General features: G+C 39.0%; 1 protein-coding gene across 9 annotated transcripts in view; it reads right to left on the minus strand.

The window, feature by feature from the left end:
* Positions 1-21,388, minus strand: part of MITF (melanocyte inducing transcription factor) — a 223,821-nt gene that overhangs the window by 27,069 nt on the left and 175,364 nt on the right. For 5 of the 9 annotated variants that reach the window (XM_065885702.1, XM_065885700.1, XM_065885703.1 and 2 more), the window contains exons 3-5: positions 4,471-4,698; positions 3,345-3,428; positions 1,137-1,232 (exon numbers count right to left, since the gene is read on the minus strand). In XM_065885702.1, the coding sequence (XP_065741774.1) occupies positions 1,137-1,232; positions 3,345-3,428; positions 4,471-4,698 (408 nt within the window). Of the gene's footprint in view, positions 1-1,136; positions 1,233-3,344; positions 3,429-4,470; positions 4,699-5,721; positions 5,755-21,388 lie in introns of those variants that run through there. The other 4 variants (XM_065885707.1, XM_065885706.1, XM_065885709.1 and 1 more) reach the window with 3 other exon arrangements.

Raw genomic sequence — 21,388 nt, forward strand, 5'->3', positions numbered from 1 at the left:
TTGGTTTTCTAGGGATTTCAGTATAAATAAGTAAGAGCTACCACATTCCCTTCCCAAGGAAATTTACTATTGGAATTTAGTCTTTAAAACTTTTTTGTGTGTATGTGGGGTAAAAAACATATGACCTGAAATTTCCCATCTTAACTATTTTTATTGGGTTGGCCAAAATGTTCCTTTGGGTTTTCTGGGAAAACCCGAACAAACTTTTTGGCCAATCCAATACGTGTACAGTTCAATTGTGTTAAGTATGTTCACATTGTTGGGCAACACATCTCCAGAACTTTTTCATCTTGCAAATCTGAATCTCTATACCCATTAATAACAACTCCCTTTTACCCCCTTACCATCAAGGAAGTTAGTCTTTTAAAAACTAATTACTAAAGAATATGATAGTCTCATGGCATTGCTCGTATAGAAAACAGAAAAGGATGGGACTAGGCCTTCAAAGATGTACCGAGGAGTCCTGGCTCTGACACATCCGAGATGTGTAATCTAGGGCAACACAAGCTAACTTTTCCTAACCCTAAAATGGAGGGCAATGACCCAAGGAATTTCTGCAAGGACCAAATAAGACAAAAATGGAAGGAGTGAAAGAAAATGAACTCTACAAGCAAGGCTCCAAACTGCAGAGAGGAATAAGTGACAGAGAAGAGCAAATATGACCCCTGATTAATTAACTAAAATTGGAATAAATCTGCTGTTGAAGAAGGGTAACTTGAATGTCACTCTATCACCTGTGAATAATAAGGGATCTCCTTTAAAAAGTGCATTAACTTTTCAGGCCAACTAGAAAACCACTGTAAATAACACAGTGCAGAGTATTTCCCTTGGCAGCAGTGTCCTAAGTTGGGCATCACATGTCAAAGGCAACTGGAAGATCTAACGTGCTACTGAAAGTGGACTTGGACTCCAGGGAATGCAGAGCTTCATCATGGGGTTACTGATAAACTCATGAGAAATTCTTAATTTCTGATGTCTAAGTCATTTATTTGTGATCCTGAGATACTTCTCTGCCTCATCATCAATACATTTCTCAGTGAATCACTTGCAAAGATAAACTGAAAATTCAGGAGAAGGGAGAAAACACTGGAAATAATGTCACAAGATTTTCTTTTAGAAAAAAAGATCACCGATACCGTATTTGCCATTTGCAAGGCGGGATCCATCAGGCCCAGGATTTCTTCATTATAACTTGATTCTAGGCTAATGATGTCATCGATTACATCATCCATCTGAAGGAAAAAGGCAATGGAAAACAGACAGATATAAGCAAAAACTGTGCAAAGCAACCCAAAAAGAAATCCATGGTCTTTCCTGACCCAAAGCAATAACATTCTTTAGTTAGATTCTAAAAGGTAACTGTCCTCTTCCTCCCCAAATAAGAATATTATTGAAGACCATTAACACTAATGGGTGATGAGGATGACATACGCAACCAGCACTTAGTGAGTGATTACTAGGTGCCAGACACTGGGCGCAGGACTTTTTATGGGCTAGGTGATTTGTCCTGACAATAACCCTATCAGGGTAGGTGCTATTATTATAGCAATTTTCCAGGTGAGATATATGAGAAGCAACTTGCCCAAAGTCACACTTCAGAGAAGGGTTAGAGCCACAGTTTGAACCATGCTCTGAACTTTTATGCAAAACTGCCTGCCTTAAACAAGAAAGATGAACCAGGAAATTTCATCTTGAATGACAGCTGCCTTTTCCTTTTCTCCTCTAAAGACTATGCCCTGTACCTTTCCCACACCCTCCTTGGAATAAAAAACCACAGATGGCAATTCAGCCCTTTGCTCCCACAGGGGTGTGTGGGGCACTGTGGCTCCCAGGCCACTGGGTATCCCTGCACTAATCTTACAAGGACTTGTAAAATAAGTTTCTCCTCGTACAGCTGCCAGCGTGCTTGGCACTCCCAGAGGAGTACACCAGGACGAGGTTATCATTACAGTCGTGGAGCTGACATTCCCTCTAGATCAATTTTATTCCTGTAGTACCAAAACATTAGTTATGATAATAAACAACAGTGATTACATGTGCATTGCAGCAGTTGCAAAGACAAGTCTGTGAAAACATTTCTTCGCAAACACCTTATATATTTGAGCTACTTGGTGTGCGTGTGCACACACGCTTGGGTCTTAATCGTCCTTCACAAGTACACAATGAAATCTCAGAACTCAGAGGGATGCTCCTTTGTGTCTTTTTGCCATTTTCTAATTAAAGAAGACAGGCTCCAACATCATGGGGCTTGCCGGAATCCTGGTTCTCCCACTTTCTGGATTGGGGTAACACCCTTAATCTTTAAGAGCCTCAGTGTCCCAATCTGTACAATGGGGGTAATAATACTCATGGCCTTATTGGATTCTTGTGAGATTTCAGGACAAACCATATAAAGAGCTCACAGTGCCAAGAATACAGTAAACATTCAAAAAATGAGTGGCATTAAGTGACCCCTGAGAATAATTGGAGGTCAGTTTTGAATAACTGTCAGCACACTGTTTCCTTTCCAGGTACACCAGTTGTACCTGTTTCGTTTGCTTGTTTTTAAGAGATGATTTTCTAAATGAGTTGGTAAACTGGAAAATGGGCCAGAAGACTTATGAGCAACCTTTCTTCGTAAATTTTTTATTTTATTTTTAGGGAAATGAACTTAGTGGGCTTGCTATGAGAGAATTTTTTCTCTTATGAAAAGAGTCATACATGTTGATAAAAGGCAGTAGAGAAAAGCAAAAAAAATAAGAATTTTTTTGTTTCTTATTCTTCTTTCTCATATATGTATATACACATTAAAAATACATAAATATATTAATAAATGGGTATAGCATGATTTATATAGCCATTAAGTAGGATGTCATAGAAGAACTTTTCATTATTTGGGAAAATATCCATGATTTATCATTAAATGAATAAAATTTCAAAATATATTTTCCATGAGATTCCATTTTATAAAACAATATATAGATCTCACACACACACACATCTTGGTTTTACAAATATCCTGTCAAAGTTGCTAACCTATAAATTTGTATAGCATATTTTGATGATGCTATCTAAATGAAGTACAGCAGTTTACATTCTATTTTATTAAAATTTATGTATTTTAAGCAGTTTAATGACTTACAGCAACTCAGGGAAAAATGCATTTTAAGTATCATTTCCCTAGTAATTTTTTAATCATGAGACATTATGAAGAAAATAGTTCTGTTCATAGCTTCCTCAATTAAAAAAAAAAAAATCAATGGGGGAAAAAAAAACCCTTAAGTCATCAGGAAAGTGTGATTAGCCACAAATATAGATCCTCATTACAGAGCGTTACATCTTTGGGCTGCTGAGTCATTCAGTACCTGCATGCACGACGCTCGTAAATGCGTGTTCATACTTGGGCATTCGCTCTCCGCCCTGTTTTGTTCTTCAAACTTATAAAATCCCTGCAAAAACACAAGCAAAATCAGCCTATGATCTGGATTTGCAAATGACTTTTCAATGACATATTCACATGAGGCTGATGGAGCGGCAACAAGATGAACTAAGCTTTCTGATAAAGTGTAACCTGACCGAGAAACAAAATAATGAAGGAAGAACTTCTTCCAGCAAATCAGCTTGACAGATGACAAACATGGACAGAGAAGAATAAGATGGTTGGTTTGGGCAAAAGGGAAAAGACTTAGTCCCTCTAGAAATTAAAATCAACCAAACTTCAGAAGAGTCACCTCTGAATCACATGAACATTTCAGAGGACAAAATCCACTAAAATGAAGCTCATCATCTCATATTTGGAAATAACATATTAAATCACAACCCTCCTGTTAGGTATGCTTCAAATTTTGATGCAATAATTAGCTTGAGGTACATTTGAGTCTTGTCTCCAACCCAGCCTTTACAAAAAGCAGATTTCACCAGCAGTGGCAATTTTATTAGGAAACCGAATTCACCCAGCAAGGAAATCTTTGCTTTTCTGTTAGATTTTCATGTGCTATATTCTTCCAATCCAGCCATGCACACTCTGTGCTTTTTTTTTTTCCTTTCCAACTCAGGGAGCAATAAAAATAACATCCCAGACGTTCACAGCAAGCGGAACTTCTAAACCGCCTGTCCAACACCTTTTCTATTTTTACTCTCCCTTTTCCACCTTTCCGTCTCTCCTTGCATTTTCACTGCTCCGTAAACGGAAAGGAATGGAAGAGAACACTCAGCTAACGAAGCAGAAACGGGGTGGAAGAAAAAGTAGCCTCGCGTCTGGGTTCTGCTCTGAGGGGGCCAGGTCCCCTGCCAGGAGCCATAACCCAATAACCCGGGGGTGGTGACAGGGAGAAGAGGCTGGAGGGTGACAGCTAGAATGGGGAATCGGGGACAATGGCCAGCGAAGGTGGCCACGCGGACAGACTGGAGTCCACGGTCAAGTGCGGGAGGGAGATCCAACAGACAGTCATTCAGTGTGAGAAAAAGGAGAGGGGAGGAGACATGAATTACCTCTTTTTCACAGTTGGAGTTAAGTGTAAGCATAGCCATGGGGCTGTTGGGTGCGCTGCTCCCGGGCACTGGTGGCATGACATGATCGCCAGGCTGGTTTGGACATGGCAAGCTCAGGACTTGGTTGGCATGTTTATTTGCTAAAGTGGTAGAAAGGTACTGCTTTACCTGCTGCCTTTGGGCTTGCTGTATGTGGTACTTGGTGGGGTTTTCGAGGTGGGTCTGCACCTGAACATAGCCACGGAGGGAAGAGAAGAGAGCGCTGTTATTGGTGAGTTTCGGACAGCTCTTCTTTCGGGCACAAGCATGAGACGGGCCAGTCCACCAAGAGAATAGATTATTAAGCCCCTGTTAGGTACCAGGCACCGTGCTGATGGATTTTGATACTACTGAAGTTTCAAGGCTAACCCTTAGGATTTGGGGTAGTACTCTGCCCTATTTCCCTGCTAACTGGCGGTCCATCATCTCTTTAAAACCTTGTGCCCTTCTTCTCATGTCTGAGGACTAAAAATTTGCCACTATCTGTAGGGCAAAAATTTCCCCAACACACCTGAAAGAGTTTGTTAAGATCAAAACAACAATCTAGAAGAAGGCGCATAACTTGATTCATTTCAGTTTTCCTTGGCAAACAGAACCGCTTTCTGTTTTAAAAAAACACAAAAAACCCTCCTTAAGGAACAACTATAAAGCGGTTGTAGAACGGAAACAGAAACATTCGGATGATTAAATCAACTGGTTGTGGATCAGTTCCTCCCACTTGCATTTGGACATGATTGTTCAACATTTTAATTAAGATCTTAAACTCAACATAAAAAGCAATTCCCCATTAAGCAGTTTCTTTCAAACACATAGCACTTCTATGTATGTGTTTTTGAAGGCATGAATATTAAGCCACCAACATTATTTTTCCCTTCTTTCTTATAGACATTAATAGAGAATAAGAACTTTAAAAAAAAAATCAATGATACTCAATTTAGTCACTTTTTCCTTGATAAACACACTTTAATCTTAGAGCCATGAACAGGAGCTCATGGAGAGAGCACAGCCATGCACCAGGGGAAAAAAAATCCTACTAATATTTACTTTATTCAAAACTGCATTGAATTACTGATTATGGTATCAAACAATAAACAGCATTAAACGGGAAGACATGTACTTATTGAAAACTGTGTCTACTACAATAACATGAAAAGGTGAAACGCTCAATTTATTGATTACATTTCAGAGACTAAATATAAGAATAAAGCTCACCTGATAGTGATTATATTCTAGCATTTCCAGCATAACCACGTTTTAGGTGGCCCCAATCCAACAAATAACGGTAGACTATTCGCTCCCTCTACTTTCTGCAACTCCGATTCGTAGACTGGCATAGAGAAAGTACTATAAACAAGGTATCCCGAGACACCACCGGAAACTTTATCACAGCAGCCCTGCTTATAATAACCTAAGCTAATTAGTTATGCATGTAAAAAAAAAAAGTTCACACAAAGAGCTTTTTTTTGGAAGCCCTACGAGTTTGCTCTTAAATATTGATATCAACCCCCCTGCACCCCACCCAGCTTGACGTCATACTATTTTTTCATAAATATAAAAGAACCTTTTTAAGGGATGAGCTATCAAAGTCAAACTCACTGTCAGATCAAGGCCAATTCACTATTCATCTTTAGTTCCAGTAGTATTAATAGACAATGGTATTTCTCTTTCAGCAATAGGTTAAAAGCTAGATGCCCCCTTTGGAGAACATTGCCTAAAAGCTACACATGAGACTCTTCTAATGGCCGAATAACTCAGCCCTTCCAAATGCAGAAAGAGTGTCTTTTAGTATGGGGGAGTCTCTGATGAACTTTCAAGTTCAACAGCCTCATCTTGCATCCTGGTCTCAATGTGCATCTTATTCTTAACTGGACAGATATATAAATTTCCTACTGACCTTGCATCAGGAAGAGGGGGAGCTATTCTAAATAGAAAAGGAAAAATACATACATACAGAGGCAGTTTTGGATATATATTTATGTGAAAAATAAGAAATACACATCTCTCCAATTTAATCCTCAAATTAGGAAGCATAAAAATTTTCACTAAAAAATCTTTTAATATAATTCTTGGGGCTAGAGAAGAATAAGAGTTATCATAGACACAACTGATGCATTTACAGATTTCCTTATTCATTCCACTATTTACTGTTATTATGTGCTAAACACTGTGCAAGGCACAGAATACACATTGTGAGCAAGTAGATGTAATTGCCAGGTTTATGACCCTGAGAGTCTGGGGGGAAGCAAAGGAAGATAAAAGGCAAACAAATATATATCTAAAAATTATGATAACGGTTGATATGCACTACTGAATTGGCGAGATACTTTAAGCACAAGAATTTGAAATTCAATAATTCCATCCAAATGCCCAGGATAATGAAGTCCTTTAGTTGACAACCTCAAATTGTTTCAAATGACTGATCTAACATGCACACAGAGGTTCACAGAGACATTTTAAGTTTCATAAAGGGTCCAGACACGATAATGATGAGGACAATAGACATTTCTAAAATAAACATAAAATGAGGGCAATGGGTGTAATGTGCTTATTTCACGATTACACTTTAAACATAAGGGGCTGCACGTTTAAAAATAAATGTTAATTCACTGGCAGATCCTTATTTTTAATGAATCAGAATTTTAAGCTTCAGTAAGGAAAAAAGCAACTTGTTCTCTATTTGGCATTGTCAGTGAGGTCTTTACTACAACCAGGTTGGGGTAGTCAGAGTGGGATGTATTTTTGCCGTTTTACTGTCAGTGTCTTTTTAAGTAAGTTGAGAACAGATTGGCTATAAACAGTATGGAGAAGACGGAACATACCCAGATGTCTCCACTCCAAACACCTAAAACAGGTAACATAAATGAGGTCATGATCTGTGGTGTGCAATAGGGAGTGGTGAGGCCTGGGGCAAACTAGAGGGTGGATATTTCATCTAAAAGGAAGAGCTAACATAATCTGCAACTGATTGTGGCCATATGGGAAAACTATTCCAGTCTAGCTAGACCTTCCAATTTTTCAATTTAGTTGGCAATCTGAACTTGTTTTTTAAATGAAATCTCCCAGATTACAAAAATGACACCAAATTGTTTGATTTTTCATATTGTAGAAGACAAATCAAACAAATCTGTCGGCTGGACTCAGCCCACAAGCCAGTAGAATGTGGTCTCTGCTCTATAATGCCCACAGGAGAATCTTCCTATCTACATTCCCTGCGGGGGGGGGGATGGCCTAGGTTTTAAGAAGTTAGTTCCTCTTCTGAGAACTTAGCATCAAATCCAAGCACTCCCGGTGCTTCTCTGACAGGGATATCATGCCTGACAGCACAGTCAACAGAAGAATTAAGAAGTTGAAACCTGGGTTCAAATTCAGACTTTGCAGCTTACTACTTTTATGACCTTCTGCAAGCCATTAACCTTTCCAGGCCTTCATCACATCATGTGCTCAATGGGAATGACAAGAGAACCTGCCTCTTAGAGGTGTTTTCAGTATTAAATGAAATCACACCTCTACCAGGCTTAGCAACCTATCTCAAACAGCAATTCTCAAACTTTCTTTTTTGTCCTAGGACCCTTTTAGACTGTTTTAATTTCTTGTGTTTATGCAGGTTGTATCTATCCATATTTCTCATCGTAGGAATTAAAACTAAGAGATTTTTAAAACATAAGATTATCCACTAGCACATAGACCACTGGCCATTAGAACAATGACATTTTAACACATCATGTAGCCTCTGTAAAACTCTTCTGTATATAGATATCCCTCAGAATCCATGGGGATGGGTTTCAGGACCCCTTCAGACAGCAAAATCCACAGATGCTCAAGTCCCTAATATGAAATGGCATAGTACTGTATGTGAGAGATGAGCATGAAAAAAGGAAAATAACCTCTCGGTATTATTATGAAAGTAGTTTTGACCTGACAGAACTACAGGAGTCTTGGAGACCCCCAGGGCTCTCTCAGACGCTTTGAGAAGCACTGATCTGGAACAGTTAGTACTGTTGCATTATCTCCACCCCATCCTAGCCATGCCACCCCCACCGTGTGGTGGTGGTGTGTGACACAACCTCTGGGTGTGTTGCTTCCCTCATATCCAGAAGATGCTGGAAGGAAGCACTAACTGCCCTGACTTCTCATAACATTATTATGAGGCTCTATACTACAGTCCTCGGAATATTTTCAAAGCCACATAAATATAAGGTTCTGTGTTCAGCCATCCTAAATCATAGCTTTTTAGTGAGTGATTTCCCTTTCATTAATTTTTAAATAGCCAAACAAGCATGCCACTGAAAACATATGTGGTGTTAAATATCTGCATGATTTCCTAATAATTTTTTCATGTTTTTGACCTTGAAACCAACTATACCACAGAATTCGGATACCAAAAGTTGGGGATTGCTGAGCACTAGAAGCCCAGACCACAAAATAAAGCTGGAATACTTCTTACTCTATCGAAATACAGTATTTTATTGACGTAACTTATATTTCACATAAATAAAGTATGTTAGCTATCTGGATCAAGGGCAAAAATCCACTGGCTTTGAAACTTTTCTTCCTTTATTACTACTACTATCTCCTTGCCCTTTTTCCTTTCTTCATTCAGATCCTGAATTGATAGCAAAAGAACTGGAATAAATCACATTCTAATTGTCACAGTTTAGCTTCGCCACTTCCCAGGTGACACTGACAGGTTATTTTCCAGCAGTTTCATTCTAAAGAGATCCTGGAGCACATCAGTGTAAGATGGTGCCTGCCGATACTATCAAATTGGCTGACAAAAGAATTCACTGCAGGAAAAAATATCCCCACCTGATGTTCACTGTCCTTCTATTCCCTCTACTATTTGTAAACCAGAATAAAAATAAAATTGAGCGAAGATTCCCATAATCCTTTTAGTTTAGAATTGATTTTACTTTTTTAACAAGTCAACAAAGTATTTAGATTTCTCATTTTGTGTTTAGAGAGAGAATGTGTTCTTTTGCTCAGTAAGTTGAAGAAATAGTAAAAGGATTATAATTCAATCAATTGTTATCCACTACCACGCCCAAACCACTATTCTTTTCATACTGTTTTTTAAAGGACTATGTACAGAGATGGTCAATGATGCAATCGCCATCCCTGAGAAAATGGTGAAACAAAGGAAGCTAGCTTTCTGAAATAATTTGAGCAAAGTCTTGCCCAGGGTCACATCTGAGAGGTGCCAAGATTCTTTTCAGTCCCACAATTATAACACTACCACGAAAGAAAACACCAGTCCAGAACACATGTTCTCACTCAGTCGTGTTTGCTGTACAACCTGTACAAAGGTCTCCCTAGCAAAAAAGAAGGACAACAAGAATACGAATCCTGACCTAAGACAGAAGAATCAAAATCATATGCAGACAAATAATAAATGCTGGAAGAGGGTGTGTAGAAAAGGAACCCTCCTATACTTTTGGTGGGAATGTAAATTGGTGTAGACACTATGGAGAACAGTACGGAGGTTTCTCAAAAAACTAAAAGTAGAGTTGCCGTATGATCCACCAATCCCACTCCTGGGCATATATCCATAAAAGACGAAAACTCTAATTTGAAAAGATACATGTACCTCTATGTTCACAGCAGCGCTATTTACAATTGTCAAGACATGGAAGGAACTTAAATGTCCATCAACAGATGAATGGATAAAGAAGATGTTGTATATATATACAATGGACTATTACTCAGGCATTAAAAAGAATAAAATAATGCCATAGGTAGCAACATGGATGGACCTAGAGTTGATCATACTAAGTAAAGTAAGTCAGGCAGAGAAAGACAAATACCATATGATATCACTTGTATGCGGAATCTAAAAAAATGATACAAATGAGCATATTTACAAAAAAGAAAACAGACTCTCAGACATAGAAGACAAACTTATGGTTTTCCAAAGGGAAAAGCAGGGGTGGGAGGGGAAAAATTAGGAGTTTGGGATTAACAGATACACACTGCTATATATGAAACAGGTAAACAACAAGGTCCTACTGTACAGCATAGGGAACTATAGTCAATATCTTGTAATAACCTATACTGGAAAAGAATCTGAAAAAGAACAGATATATACATATGTATAATAATCACTTTGCTGTACAACTGAAACTAATACAGCATTGTAAATCAACTATACTTCAATTTTAAAAAGTCATATGCAAACAAAAAGCAAAAACAATGAGTACTTAAATAAAAGAAAATCAGAAGTGACCAAGGTTGATATGCCCAGGTCCTTTTCTCTATCACAGGGATCTGCCCACCTGCCCAATCAGGCCTGTTCCCTGTTTTTGTATGGCCTAGAAACTAAGAATAGATTTTATATTTTTCAATGGTTGAAAACCATCAAAAGCAGAATGATATCTCATGATACATGAGAATTCTATGAAATCCAAATTTCAGTGTGCATAAATAAAGCTTCCTGGCACACAGCCCCGTCCATTCGTTTACATGTTGTCCACGCTGAGCCCACACTACAGCATCAGAGCCCATGTGGCCCCCAGAGCCTAAAATATCTACTGTTTACAGAAAATGTCAACCAGTGCTCTGTAAGAAAGTTTTACCAATCTAGAATTCAGCTTTCCTATTATGTTGAAGCTTTAGCAAGGTTTGAAGAATGAGGTGGTTTTTCTAAAGAGAAATAGTATATGTATAAATAATTTTATAGTTGCTTTTCCATATAACTGGACATAAGAACACAGGATATGCTTATTACCTCCTACTTATGATATGTCATAAGTACCAAGATTTTTTAAAACACAGAAAACAATTAGCATTCATTCACTCAAAATTGTCTACCATGTACCTGATGCTGTGCATTTTATATGTTCATTCCTAGCTTAGGTCAATTCAAAATAAAACTAAGAAATCACTTGGCTAGGCTACAAAGTATTCTTGAAAGCCTCTCCTCACAATTTTTAAAGATCATATGACGACAACTGATTGAATACAGAAGGAACTATGGACTCTGGATTTTCATAGTTTTAACCTCTTATCTTGAGTTGTTACCGTCAGAGAGTATACCCAGTCGTCCTCTTACCAAATACAAAAAGAACTAAATACAGGACTGGGTGCGAGCCTTAATGTCTATATAAATCATCTGGGATCTTGTTAAGTGCTGTGTGAATCTGTAGGTCTGGGGTGCGGCCTAAGGTCCTGCATTTCCAGTAAGCTCCCAGGGGATGCCCACCCTGCTGGTCCACAAACCACACCACACCTTGAGTGCAAGGCTTTAACACGTTTACACCTGGACTTCTGCCCCGATCAAAAGACTTATATCTTCACATTCATTCACCAAATACTGTCTGAGTACCAACCAGATGCCAGGCAACTGTCTTCATCTTACACAGGCTGTTTGGGGCAAGGCTCACCCAGAAGACGACATTTAAGCACAGACCTGAAGTTGGGGAAGAGAATGAGCCAGGCAGATGGGTGGCAAGAGAAACCCAGCAAAGTACAAAAGTCCTCAGGTGTGAGGAAGCCTCCCATGCTCAGGGAACTGCAAGGAGGCTCTTCACACACATTCTTTCCTTGGCTGCTTCTTGACCGCACTCGCCTGGTTTTCTTCCTGCCTCTTTCTCAGTGGCCTTTGTGAGTTTTCTCCTCTTCTCTCCCTCGTAAATGTCAGAACGCCTCAAGGCTCAGAGCTTGATTTCCTCTCTCTGCACGCACAGCCCTGGTGACCTAATTTAAACACTGGATTTAAACACTCTGTTTAGATGTCCTGAACTCCACACTCAGCTCCACCTGCTTATTCCATTGGGAGGACTGCAGACATCTCAAACTTAAAGTGTCCATCTTCCTCTTCCCCCTATGGTCTTCTCCATCGTAGCAGATGGTACCCCCATTCTTCCATTAGGTTGAAACATATGAAATTACCAAAAAATTGACCTTCATCTCGTTCAACCTTGTTGCTCATTTCCAAAACCTTGGTCATCTTTGATTCATTTCTTTCCTTCACACCCCACATCTACTCCATCAAGAAGTACTGGCTTCCTTTTCAGAATATATCCCGAATTTAACTATTTTTCACCATCTCTACTGTTACCACTTGATCCGGGCCACCACGATTTCTCACTTGGATGACTGAAAGCCTCTTGACTCTTCCAGCTACTTCTGTCTGTGCTCTTTTGCACCCTGTGTTCAATACACTGTGTGATCCTTGTAAAATATGTCAGATTATGTCACTCATCTGCAAAAAGAACCCCTCTGTAATGGCTCCCTATTTATGTCTGAGAGAAAACAAACTACTTACAATGGCCTACAGGTCCCTAAACCAGAACTACCTATGGGGCTTGTTAGAAATGCATATTCTTGGGCCCCATCTCAGAGCTAACGAATCAGAATCTCTGGGTGAGGATCAGAAATCTATGTTTTAACAAGTTCTCCAGATAGATTCTTATGCACAGCAAACTTTGAAGACTCCAGCCTAATGTGCCCCCTTCCCCCTCCACCCTGGGGTCATGACCTCTCTGACCTTATCTCCCACAACCATCCTAAGAACTTAGAGACCCCAACTCCCACCCTGCCAGTGCTCTCCATCCCCATACATACCTTGCTCTACTTTGTCCAGCACATGGCCTGGCACAGAGTAGGGGCTCAGCAAACATTTGGATAATCAGTGACTGAATGAAGGCAGTGTGGCTGAAATGCATGAAGGAGTGGGGAGACTAGAAACTAAGGACAAAAGGTCAGATTGTGTAGGGCCTTGTACAGGTTGGAGGCTAGGATCCTGAAGCCTCCAGAAGTGTCCTGAGGAGATGGAGAAGTGGTAGACCCTCACTCTTCCTAACTAATTCAGAAATCTCTGGAGGTAATATCTCCGAGCCAGGCCGCTGATTCACAGTGCACCTCCCTAATCTGAGTTATAAAGCTTCCTTTTCTATGAGGGCAGACCCAAAGGTTGCCAACTCTTATAGCTCTCATCCACGATGCTTAGTGCCAGGATCCTGGAGATCTGTCTCCATCTCTAAACTGTAGACCCCTTGATAAGTCACAGTTAAAGCAGAAGTCCTCAAGCTGGTGGCCTATGGGCACAGTCCACAGGTATGCCTTATTGCCTACAGAGTATTTAATTAAAAACTAGAGTTATCATACAAAAATTTGGATTTCTGGTTTCTCTGGATAAAATAGAAGATCTGGCAACAATGAACCACCTTCTAGCGGGCCAGCAAGGGGCAGGGTTGAGAAGCAGCTTCCCTCTTTTGAAGGAACACTTGTTCCTCATTTTGCTACATTCCTACCACTCCTTATTCTGACACTGATAACTGGCCTGATTTACTCATTAATCTGCCTGACTCCTGAAGGCATTTAAATTGGCAAACCCTGCTTTACCTTTCACACTCCACATTCCAGGAGGTAGTTCCAAATCTGACGGAATGATGGTGGCATAAGTGGGATCAGAATAAGCCTCACTAAATAAACAATCTCATATGATGTGAGTGAGAAAAAAAATAAATTGATATAAACTTTTAAAAGGTACATACATGTTCATCCAATAATTCACACTTTCAAGAACTTTTTCTAAGGAAATCATCAGATCTAAGGGCAAAGACTTAAGAACACAGAGGTACATCAGAGCATTGCCTAAAACAAAAGTGGACAAATTACTACCCTAGTGCCCACCGCCTATTTTTGTAAATGAAGTTTTATTGGGACACAGCCACACCCATTCATTTACATATAGTATACGACTGCTTTCAAGCTATTACAATACTAGAGCAGAGTTGAGTAATAGACCTTATAATCTCCAAAGCCTAAAATATTTACTATCTGGCTCTTTACAGAAAGTGTGCCAACCATTAATCTCTAATAACAAAATATCGGAAACAAATATCTAATAGAAAGCAATGCATTCAATTAATTATGAAGGAGCCATATAAGTTCAAGGTTCCTCTATCTCAGCATGACTGACCCTATGGCCAGGTACTTCTTTGTTGTGGGGTTGCATGTGTATTATAGGATATTTAGCAGCATCCTTGGTCTCTGCCCAGTAGATGCCAGTAGCGCCTTCCCCCCAATGCCAGTTCTGACAAGCAAAAATATCTCCAACATTACAAATGTCCTTGGGGTGGGGAGGGGAATTGCCGCCATATAGATGGATACAATACAGTGAATGAAGTCCATATTTTATAAAACTCTTAAATGAGGGGGAAACTTCATCATGTAAGTAGGAACACAAAGCAGGTTAACTGACTTAAAAATGTTGTTTACACATAGGCATACACACACACACACAAAACAGTTACAAATCATTCATCAAAAATCTCCATGACTGTCTCAGAATGATTAAATTATAGGTGGCTGCTACCTTATTGGTTCTTTTTAATATTTTCTATAATGTATATGGCACTAATTTTGTAATTTTTTTTTAATCTACAAATTCCACAAAAATTAAAGTCTGTGGATCTGGACAAACAAAAATATATACAGGCAGAATTCCTCTACTGAACATTTTGAACACCACAAATAAACCCATGAAGTTGTTATATAATGATGAAATCTGCCTCATTTCAATTTTTTCTTTAAATACTTGATCAGATTAAGAAGACCTCTTTATTTATTAAATTTTTGGTCTAACATTCATGCCCAGACAGTTTGAGTCCGTACAATGTTTGACACATTCTTATGGTTTTATAAAGGGCTGCAATTACATGGTTCCATGGTGCCCTTAAAATAATAGCTCATTGTAAGGACCGTCGAGTTCTCCCCCCTCCTGATGGGAGCTGCGAGCGCAGCATTCCACGTGCTATAACTTTTTTACGTGCCCCAGTTTAGCACTGCCTCAGAATTGCAGACGCCTTTTTGTTTCAGCATCCCCCCAAAATGCCCCTATTGTTTGCAGTTTATCGGGTATTAGAGATCATTATGACACAGGCAGCAAAATCCCTTTTCATAAGGACAGACACTCTTAAGAAACTAGCAGTGGTCAAGTTTGTCAGAGATGAAAACATTGCCCTGGGCCTAAGTAAAAGGTCAGTCAGAAATGAGAGCTGAATGCTGCTGGTTTGAAGGTCAAGTCCACATGAGCCAAAAACTGGCAAAAGCAGCCACCTCATAATAACACAGACTTTACGGCCTAGATCATGAGACTGAGGGGTCCTCCTGATTCTTGAGGAAATGCATTGTCTTGGGCAATTCCTAAAACTTGTTGTATAGATTATGTGATAAAGAAATTCCAGTCTGGAATTAACAACTCCAACAATAACACTAACAGCTCACAAGCACTTTCTGACTGAGAGTTTTACATGCAGGTACATCGTAACTACCCCACTGAACAACCCAGCCATTCATTTAACCAGCACTTATGGAAGCACTGAGGATACAGCAGCCACTAAAGCAGAGTTCTTGAGCCCGCAAAAGCCATACTGAAGTTGGGGAAGCAGAGACAAACACGATGGCAACAAATCAACAAAGAAAGAACTTCGTACAGTGACACAAGTGCAATGCGGAAAAGATAAGAAAGAAAGCCACTGGGAGAAAAGAAGGCTACTCTGAAGTAGGGACATTCCAGCTGAAACCCAAATGATGAGAAGAAGCCATGTGTGTTGAGAATCAGAGGAGCTTAAATCCTGAGCCGGAAGCAGGTTGGCATCTTTGAAAAACAAGAATGACATCAATAACCCAGCCAGCGGGGCTGGAGCAGTGACCAGGTCAGTACATAAACTGAGAGATATGGTCAGGACCAGATATTATGGAGCTCTGTAGGCCACAGAAAGGAATGTGATTTTTCTTCTCTGCTGCTTATAAGAAGGCTTTGGGAGGTTTCAAGCAGAGAAGTGACAAGACCTGATGAACATTTGTAAAATGTCACTCTGGGATTGATGTTGATGGGAAAGAACGGTGGACACAGGAGAAACAATTAGGAGGCTCCCGTAGCTACATATATGAGAGCTGCTGATGCCTTGGCCTCAAATATTAAGATGCAGTTGGATATGAGATATATGCTACTAGCTCTTGTCTCTGGCTCCTTAGCTTCCATCAAAACTAATTTAAGAATAGCACATATGTTAAAGGACTTTCTTACACAATGCTCTGAAATGTCTCACACCAACACCAAGAAGTAACTATAAATGATGCACAGTGTTGTAAAATATCCCATGTATACCTGCTTGGAACACATAAGCTAAGTGTACGGCCAACTGTCAGAGTGCAATGGGGAGAGGCAGCCTCGTCTTGTTAGTATCTGGCTAGAATTTCAGAGAGATCTGACCTCAAATCCTAAGCGAGTTGCTTAAATGCTTTGAACCTCAGTTTTTTATCTGTAAAATGGGATCATGGATACTACTTACCTAGTAGTTGCTCATCTTGTTGATTAGTTTAAGTGACAGAATGCATGAAAAGTACTTAGTATGTAGTAAATGCTCAATAAATTAATAATGCTCTCTATTATTGTTAGTCCTGGATTTTTTTGTTTTCACATCCAAGTAGGTCATTGTTACATCATTTAGCTCATCCATCTCAAAAAAAAAAAGGTCACCTTGAAGGAGTGGAGAGGGCAAAAAGGAGGGGGGCAGTTCAGCCTCTTTCGGTATCCTTTTATCTTTTTCTCTTTGGCTGACTCAAATATCACAGATGGATGCCAAAGATAAGAGTAAATGGGGAGAAACAAGAATCATAGAGCATGGGACACTTGTTAGCTGGAGTATCATACAGAAGACTTGGCGAAATCTTTTTTCTCTCCCACTTCCAAAGGAGCTAGCTCAGCTACTTATTCTTAATCTGGGCCTTAGGGAAAGTGGAAACTCCTGAAAATTGTATGCAAACTTTTGACTCTGCATTTTTCTAGGAAGAGGTCTAACATATTGAAACATTTAAAGATGAAATTACATGTAGAATTTGCAGGTAAGAGGGAGGTATATACAGGAAACAAGATGAGCCATGAGTTGATAACTGTTGAAGTTTGGTGATGAGTATATGAGGGGCTCATTATATTATTCTCTCTGATTTTATTTAAGTTTGAAACAACCTATCCACATTCATACAGTGCATAGACATTTACATTCTAGATACTTCATTTATATTCATTTTCTATCTTCTTTTTCTATAAAAAGAAAAGTCCTATGGTAGCATATTTACTAAGTAAGCACTTGGTAAATCTAATAACCTACCACAAGCATAAATGTCTGCTTTTTTGTTCACTGTTCTCGGTCTTTGCCTGAAGCTTTCCTCTAAAGGAGCTGACTTTATGTTGCATGAACTGATCGCTGTATTCAATATGCTCCAGGTCATTCCTCTGTACTGTCAGCCTGAGCGCCTCTCAGAGAAACATTTTGTTAACAAAGTAAGTTGATCTGCCCATGTAGTGTTCTCACTGATAGAATCAGGAGTGTGTAGTTTAGCTTCAAATGAAATGTTTATTTATTTATTTATTTTTAAAATAAATTTATTTATTTATTTGTTTTTATTTTTGGCTGTGTTGGGTCTTCATTACTGTGCTCAGGCTTTCTCTAGTTGTGGCGAGCAAGGGCTACTCTTCGTTGCGGTGCGCGGGCTTCTCATTGTTGTGGTTTCTCTTGTTTGGGAGCACGGGCTCTAGGCACGTGGGCTTCAGAGTTGTGGCACATGGTCTCAGTAGTTGTGGCTCGTGGGCTCTAGAGCACAGGTTCAGTAGTTGTGGCGTACGGGCTTAGGTGCTCCACAGCATGTGGGATCTTCCTGGGACAGGGATTGAACCTGTGTCGCCAGCGTCGGCAGGCAGATTCTTAACCACTGCGCCACCAGGGAAGCCCTGAAATATTTATTAACTTGTGCAGAGGGTACAAAACTGAATTCATATGGACCTTTTTGGATCAGAATCAGTACAACCTCTTTCAGACAAAGTGGCTGATGATTTAAATTTATGTCACAGAAAAAAGTACAGTCATCTGAAATTGAGCTGATGAAGACATTTAGGAGGAGTTTTGCTTTTGGTTTTCCTCACTAAAAAGAAACTGTTCATTTGCAAAAAAAAAGATTTATCACACTCTACAAAGCAAATTCTCAGAGGGATTTAAAATTTGCTGCAAATCTATAAAAAATGTAAAACAGGTAGGGCACACCTATACAATATCAATATATGTAACTGAGATAGTCCCATGTGGATTTCTTTGTGTGACAAAAATAATGGATAAAATGTGTGAAGAGGAAAGGGACAAAATACTTCTTTTGAGAACAGAAATGGGAACTCTGAAAGACATAAGAATATGGGAACATACTGGGGTTTCTCATAAAGAAGAAAAATAATTAAAAAGTGAAAATGAAGTAATTACTGAGAACTCATATACCAGTTTAGGAAAACTACCAGGTAGTTTTCCTAAAAGTTTTCAATGGATTTGCTCATTTAATCTTCACTACCACCTATGAAGTAAGGGCTGTTATTATTCCCATTTTAGGGATGAGAAAGCTGAGGCTGGCTCCCAACCACTACACTAAATACTACCATGTTATGAGTTATCTGTAGAATTTATATTTCAGCATAGTATTGCTGATTGTGAAACTGTAGAGACCCTTTGTAATATGTTTTTCTCCTGAGTACTTGTTTTCACACTTTCATTATAAATAGTCTCTCCTTAATATATGATGATCACCTGGGTGGACACTAGGCATTAAATCCAAAGCATGACCCGATTCCTAAGCAAACAGAAGGAGCCCTCAGGCCAGCAGTGGGCCAATGAAGACAGAACTTTACAAAAGAGAAGTCAATGTGAACATCTGTTATGTGAAAGCTGCCTCAGGACTTTGAGTAGTTTAAGGGTTGATGCTTCTTCTTACTTTCTTCCTTTTTTGGGGGTAGGCGGGGGATGTGTTGGGGGAGGGGGTGGGATCGGCAGGCAGACAGAATCTTCCTGACTCAAAAGGAATTTTTGTTAACCAAAAGCATCTGTATCATGGGATTTTTAAAGGAAAGGTTAAACCATTGTACAGTATAGTAACGTCTTTTATAAGAAAGAAAATGAGCCACTGTTATCACTGAAATGCCAGTCGCCATATACCTAATGGTAAACCAATTAAAAAAAAAAAGGGAAGAGAAGTGTCCAGATTACTCTTTTGTTAAGTGGCCCAATGGTTTGGAAAAAAACAAAAGGCAGTGGTTAATCAGCCCCTAAAAGTCTTTATCTTATGTGTAGTAGATAGAAAGAGGGACCTCAGTGTGAAAGAAACCCGTCACTCCTCTCCTCAAGGAGCTTACAAATGGAGAGTTAGAATGGGGACAGAGGAAAGGGAAACCCACACACAACTTTACACGTAAGATGGTCCTACACTCTAAAACAGTGATTCTCAACCACAGGCAATTTTACTCTTTGAGGAACATGTGGGAATGTCTGGAGACATTTTTAGTTGTCACCACTGGGGGTACAGTCGGGTGGCTGCTACTGGCATCTAGTGGGTAGAGACCAGGGATGATGCCAAACATCCTACAGTGCACAGAACAGGCCTGCTCTACAAAGAATGACCCGGCCCCAATCTCGATAGTGGAGAAGCCCTACACTAAGAGATGCTGTGTCAATTCAACACCCCAAACCTCTCTGGAGTAGATTTCAGAAAAAAAGGCAACAAAACCAGTCAAGCCAAAGGAATGGCGTAGATACCTCATCAACTCCTGATGCACTTCCACATGCACCTGAGTTTCATAGTCAATAGTTATTTCATGCCTGGTCTTAACATGCAAAGGACACCTTTTAGTTCAATGGAAGGAGGAGGAAATGTCATCGTCACTGTGAAGAGCTTAATTCAAACTCAAAGATCTTGTATCATCTTGAGTGCTGGACAGTGATGTGGGTGGGAAAAGTAAATTGAGAATTATCAGTTCTACACGATAACGATCAACTGTGCCCTAAAACTACACAGAACCAAACCAAACAATTCTAATGATTCAAAAAGCACACTGGGAACTTGCTTTGGCATCTCTGAGCACACTGGCAACTGTGAGTGCAGTGGCAATACCACTTAGAAGTTTTTTCTATCTGATAAATACTAAAGGAACAATACTGTACTTGCAAACAAAGCCAGAGTACGTCAGTTCTTAGTTTGACATTTCACATAAATCCTCCTTACGCTCCCAAACTACAATAACAAAACAACAAAGTTTTCATCAATTCATTTCCTATATCTTAAAAAAGGAATTATTTTTTCAGTATATTCGAACAACTTTCAAAGCCATTAATTTATAATTTTGTATGTGACACACAGATTTTTATTTTCTAACTGCTTTAAGCAGTAGAAGTAGAAGTGAAGCAAATGCTGATGTCTGTTAAAGCTGAATGATGGGGCTCGAGGAGGGTCACTATGCTATTCTTCCTACTTCTAAGTATCTTGCAAATTTCCCATCATAAAAGTCATAAAAAAATGTTTAAACAGTTCTTAGACATACAAACACACACACACACACATGAATGTTGCCTTTATATACAACATTTATATAAAATTTATATATAATAATTTAAGTTTATATAATTTAATTTTATATAAAATAAAATAATTTATAAAGTTTATATAAAATAATTTATATAAACTAATATAAAATATTAGTTTATATAAAATAATTTTTATTTTATATAAACTTAAGTTTATATAAAATAATTTAATCCTGATCATTTCATTGGCAAATTCTTTTTGGTCTTAAAGATACTAGCTCTGGCTTTATTTTGCTGTCTGCCTCCCCATCCTCTACATTTAGGGGAAAAAAAAATATGTAAACACTCAAAGGAAAAACAAACAAAAAGCTAAAATGAAAGAAACTGCACTAATTAAACAATATCATCTCAAAAAGTTTTTGTCTCAAATGAGGCCTGGAGTGTGGCTCTAAATGACCATAAATGGGCTCTTAGTTTTAGCAAAATGATAAGTGAATTTCAACTGATAAACGGAAGCTTCCTTATATTCTGTGTTTTAT

The sequence above is a fragment of the Phocoena phocoena genome, chromosome 10 (genome assembly GCF_963924675.1).
Source record: "Phocoena phocoena chromosome 10, mPhoPho1.1, whole genome shotgun sequence".
In the NCBI taxonomy this organism is placed as follows: Eukaryota; Metazoa; Chordata; class Mammalia; order Artiodactyla; family Phocoenidae; genus Phocoena; species Phocoena phocoena.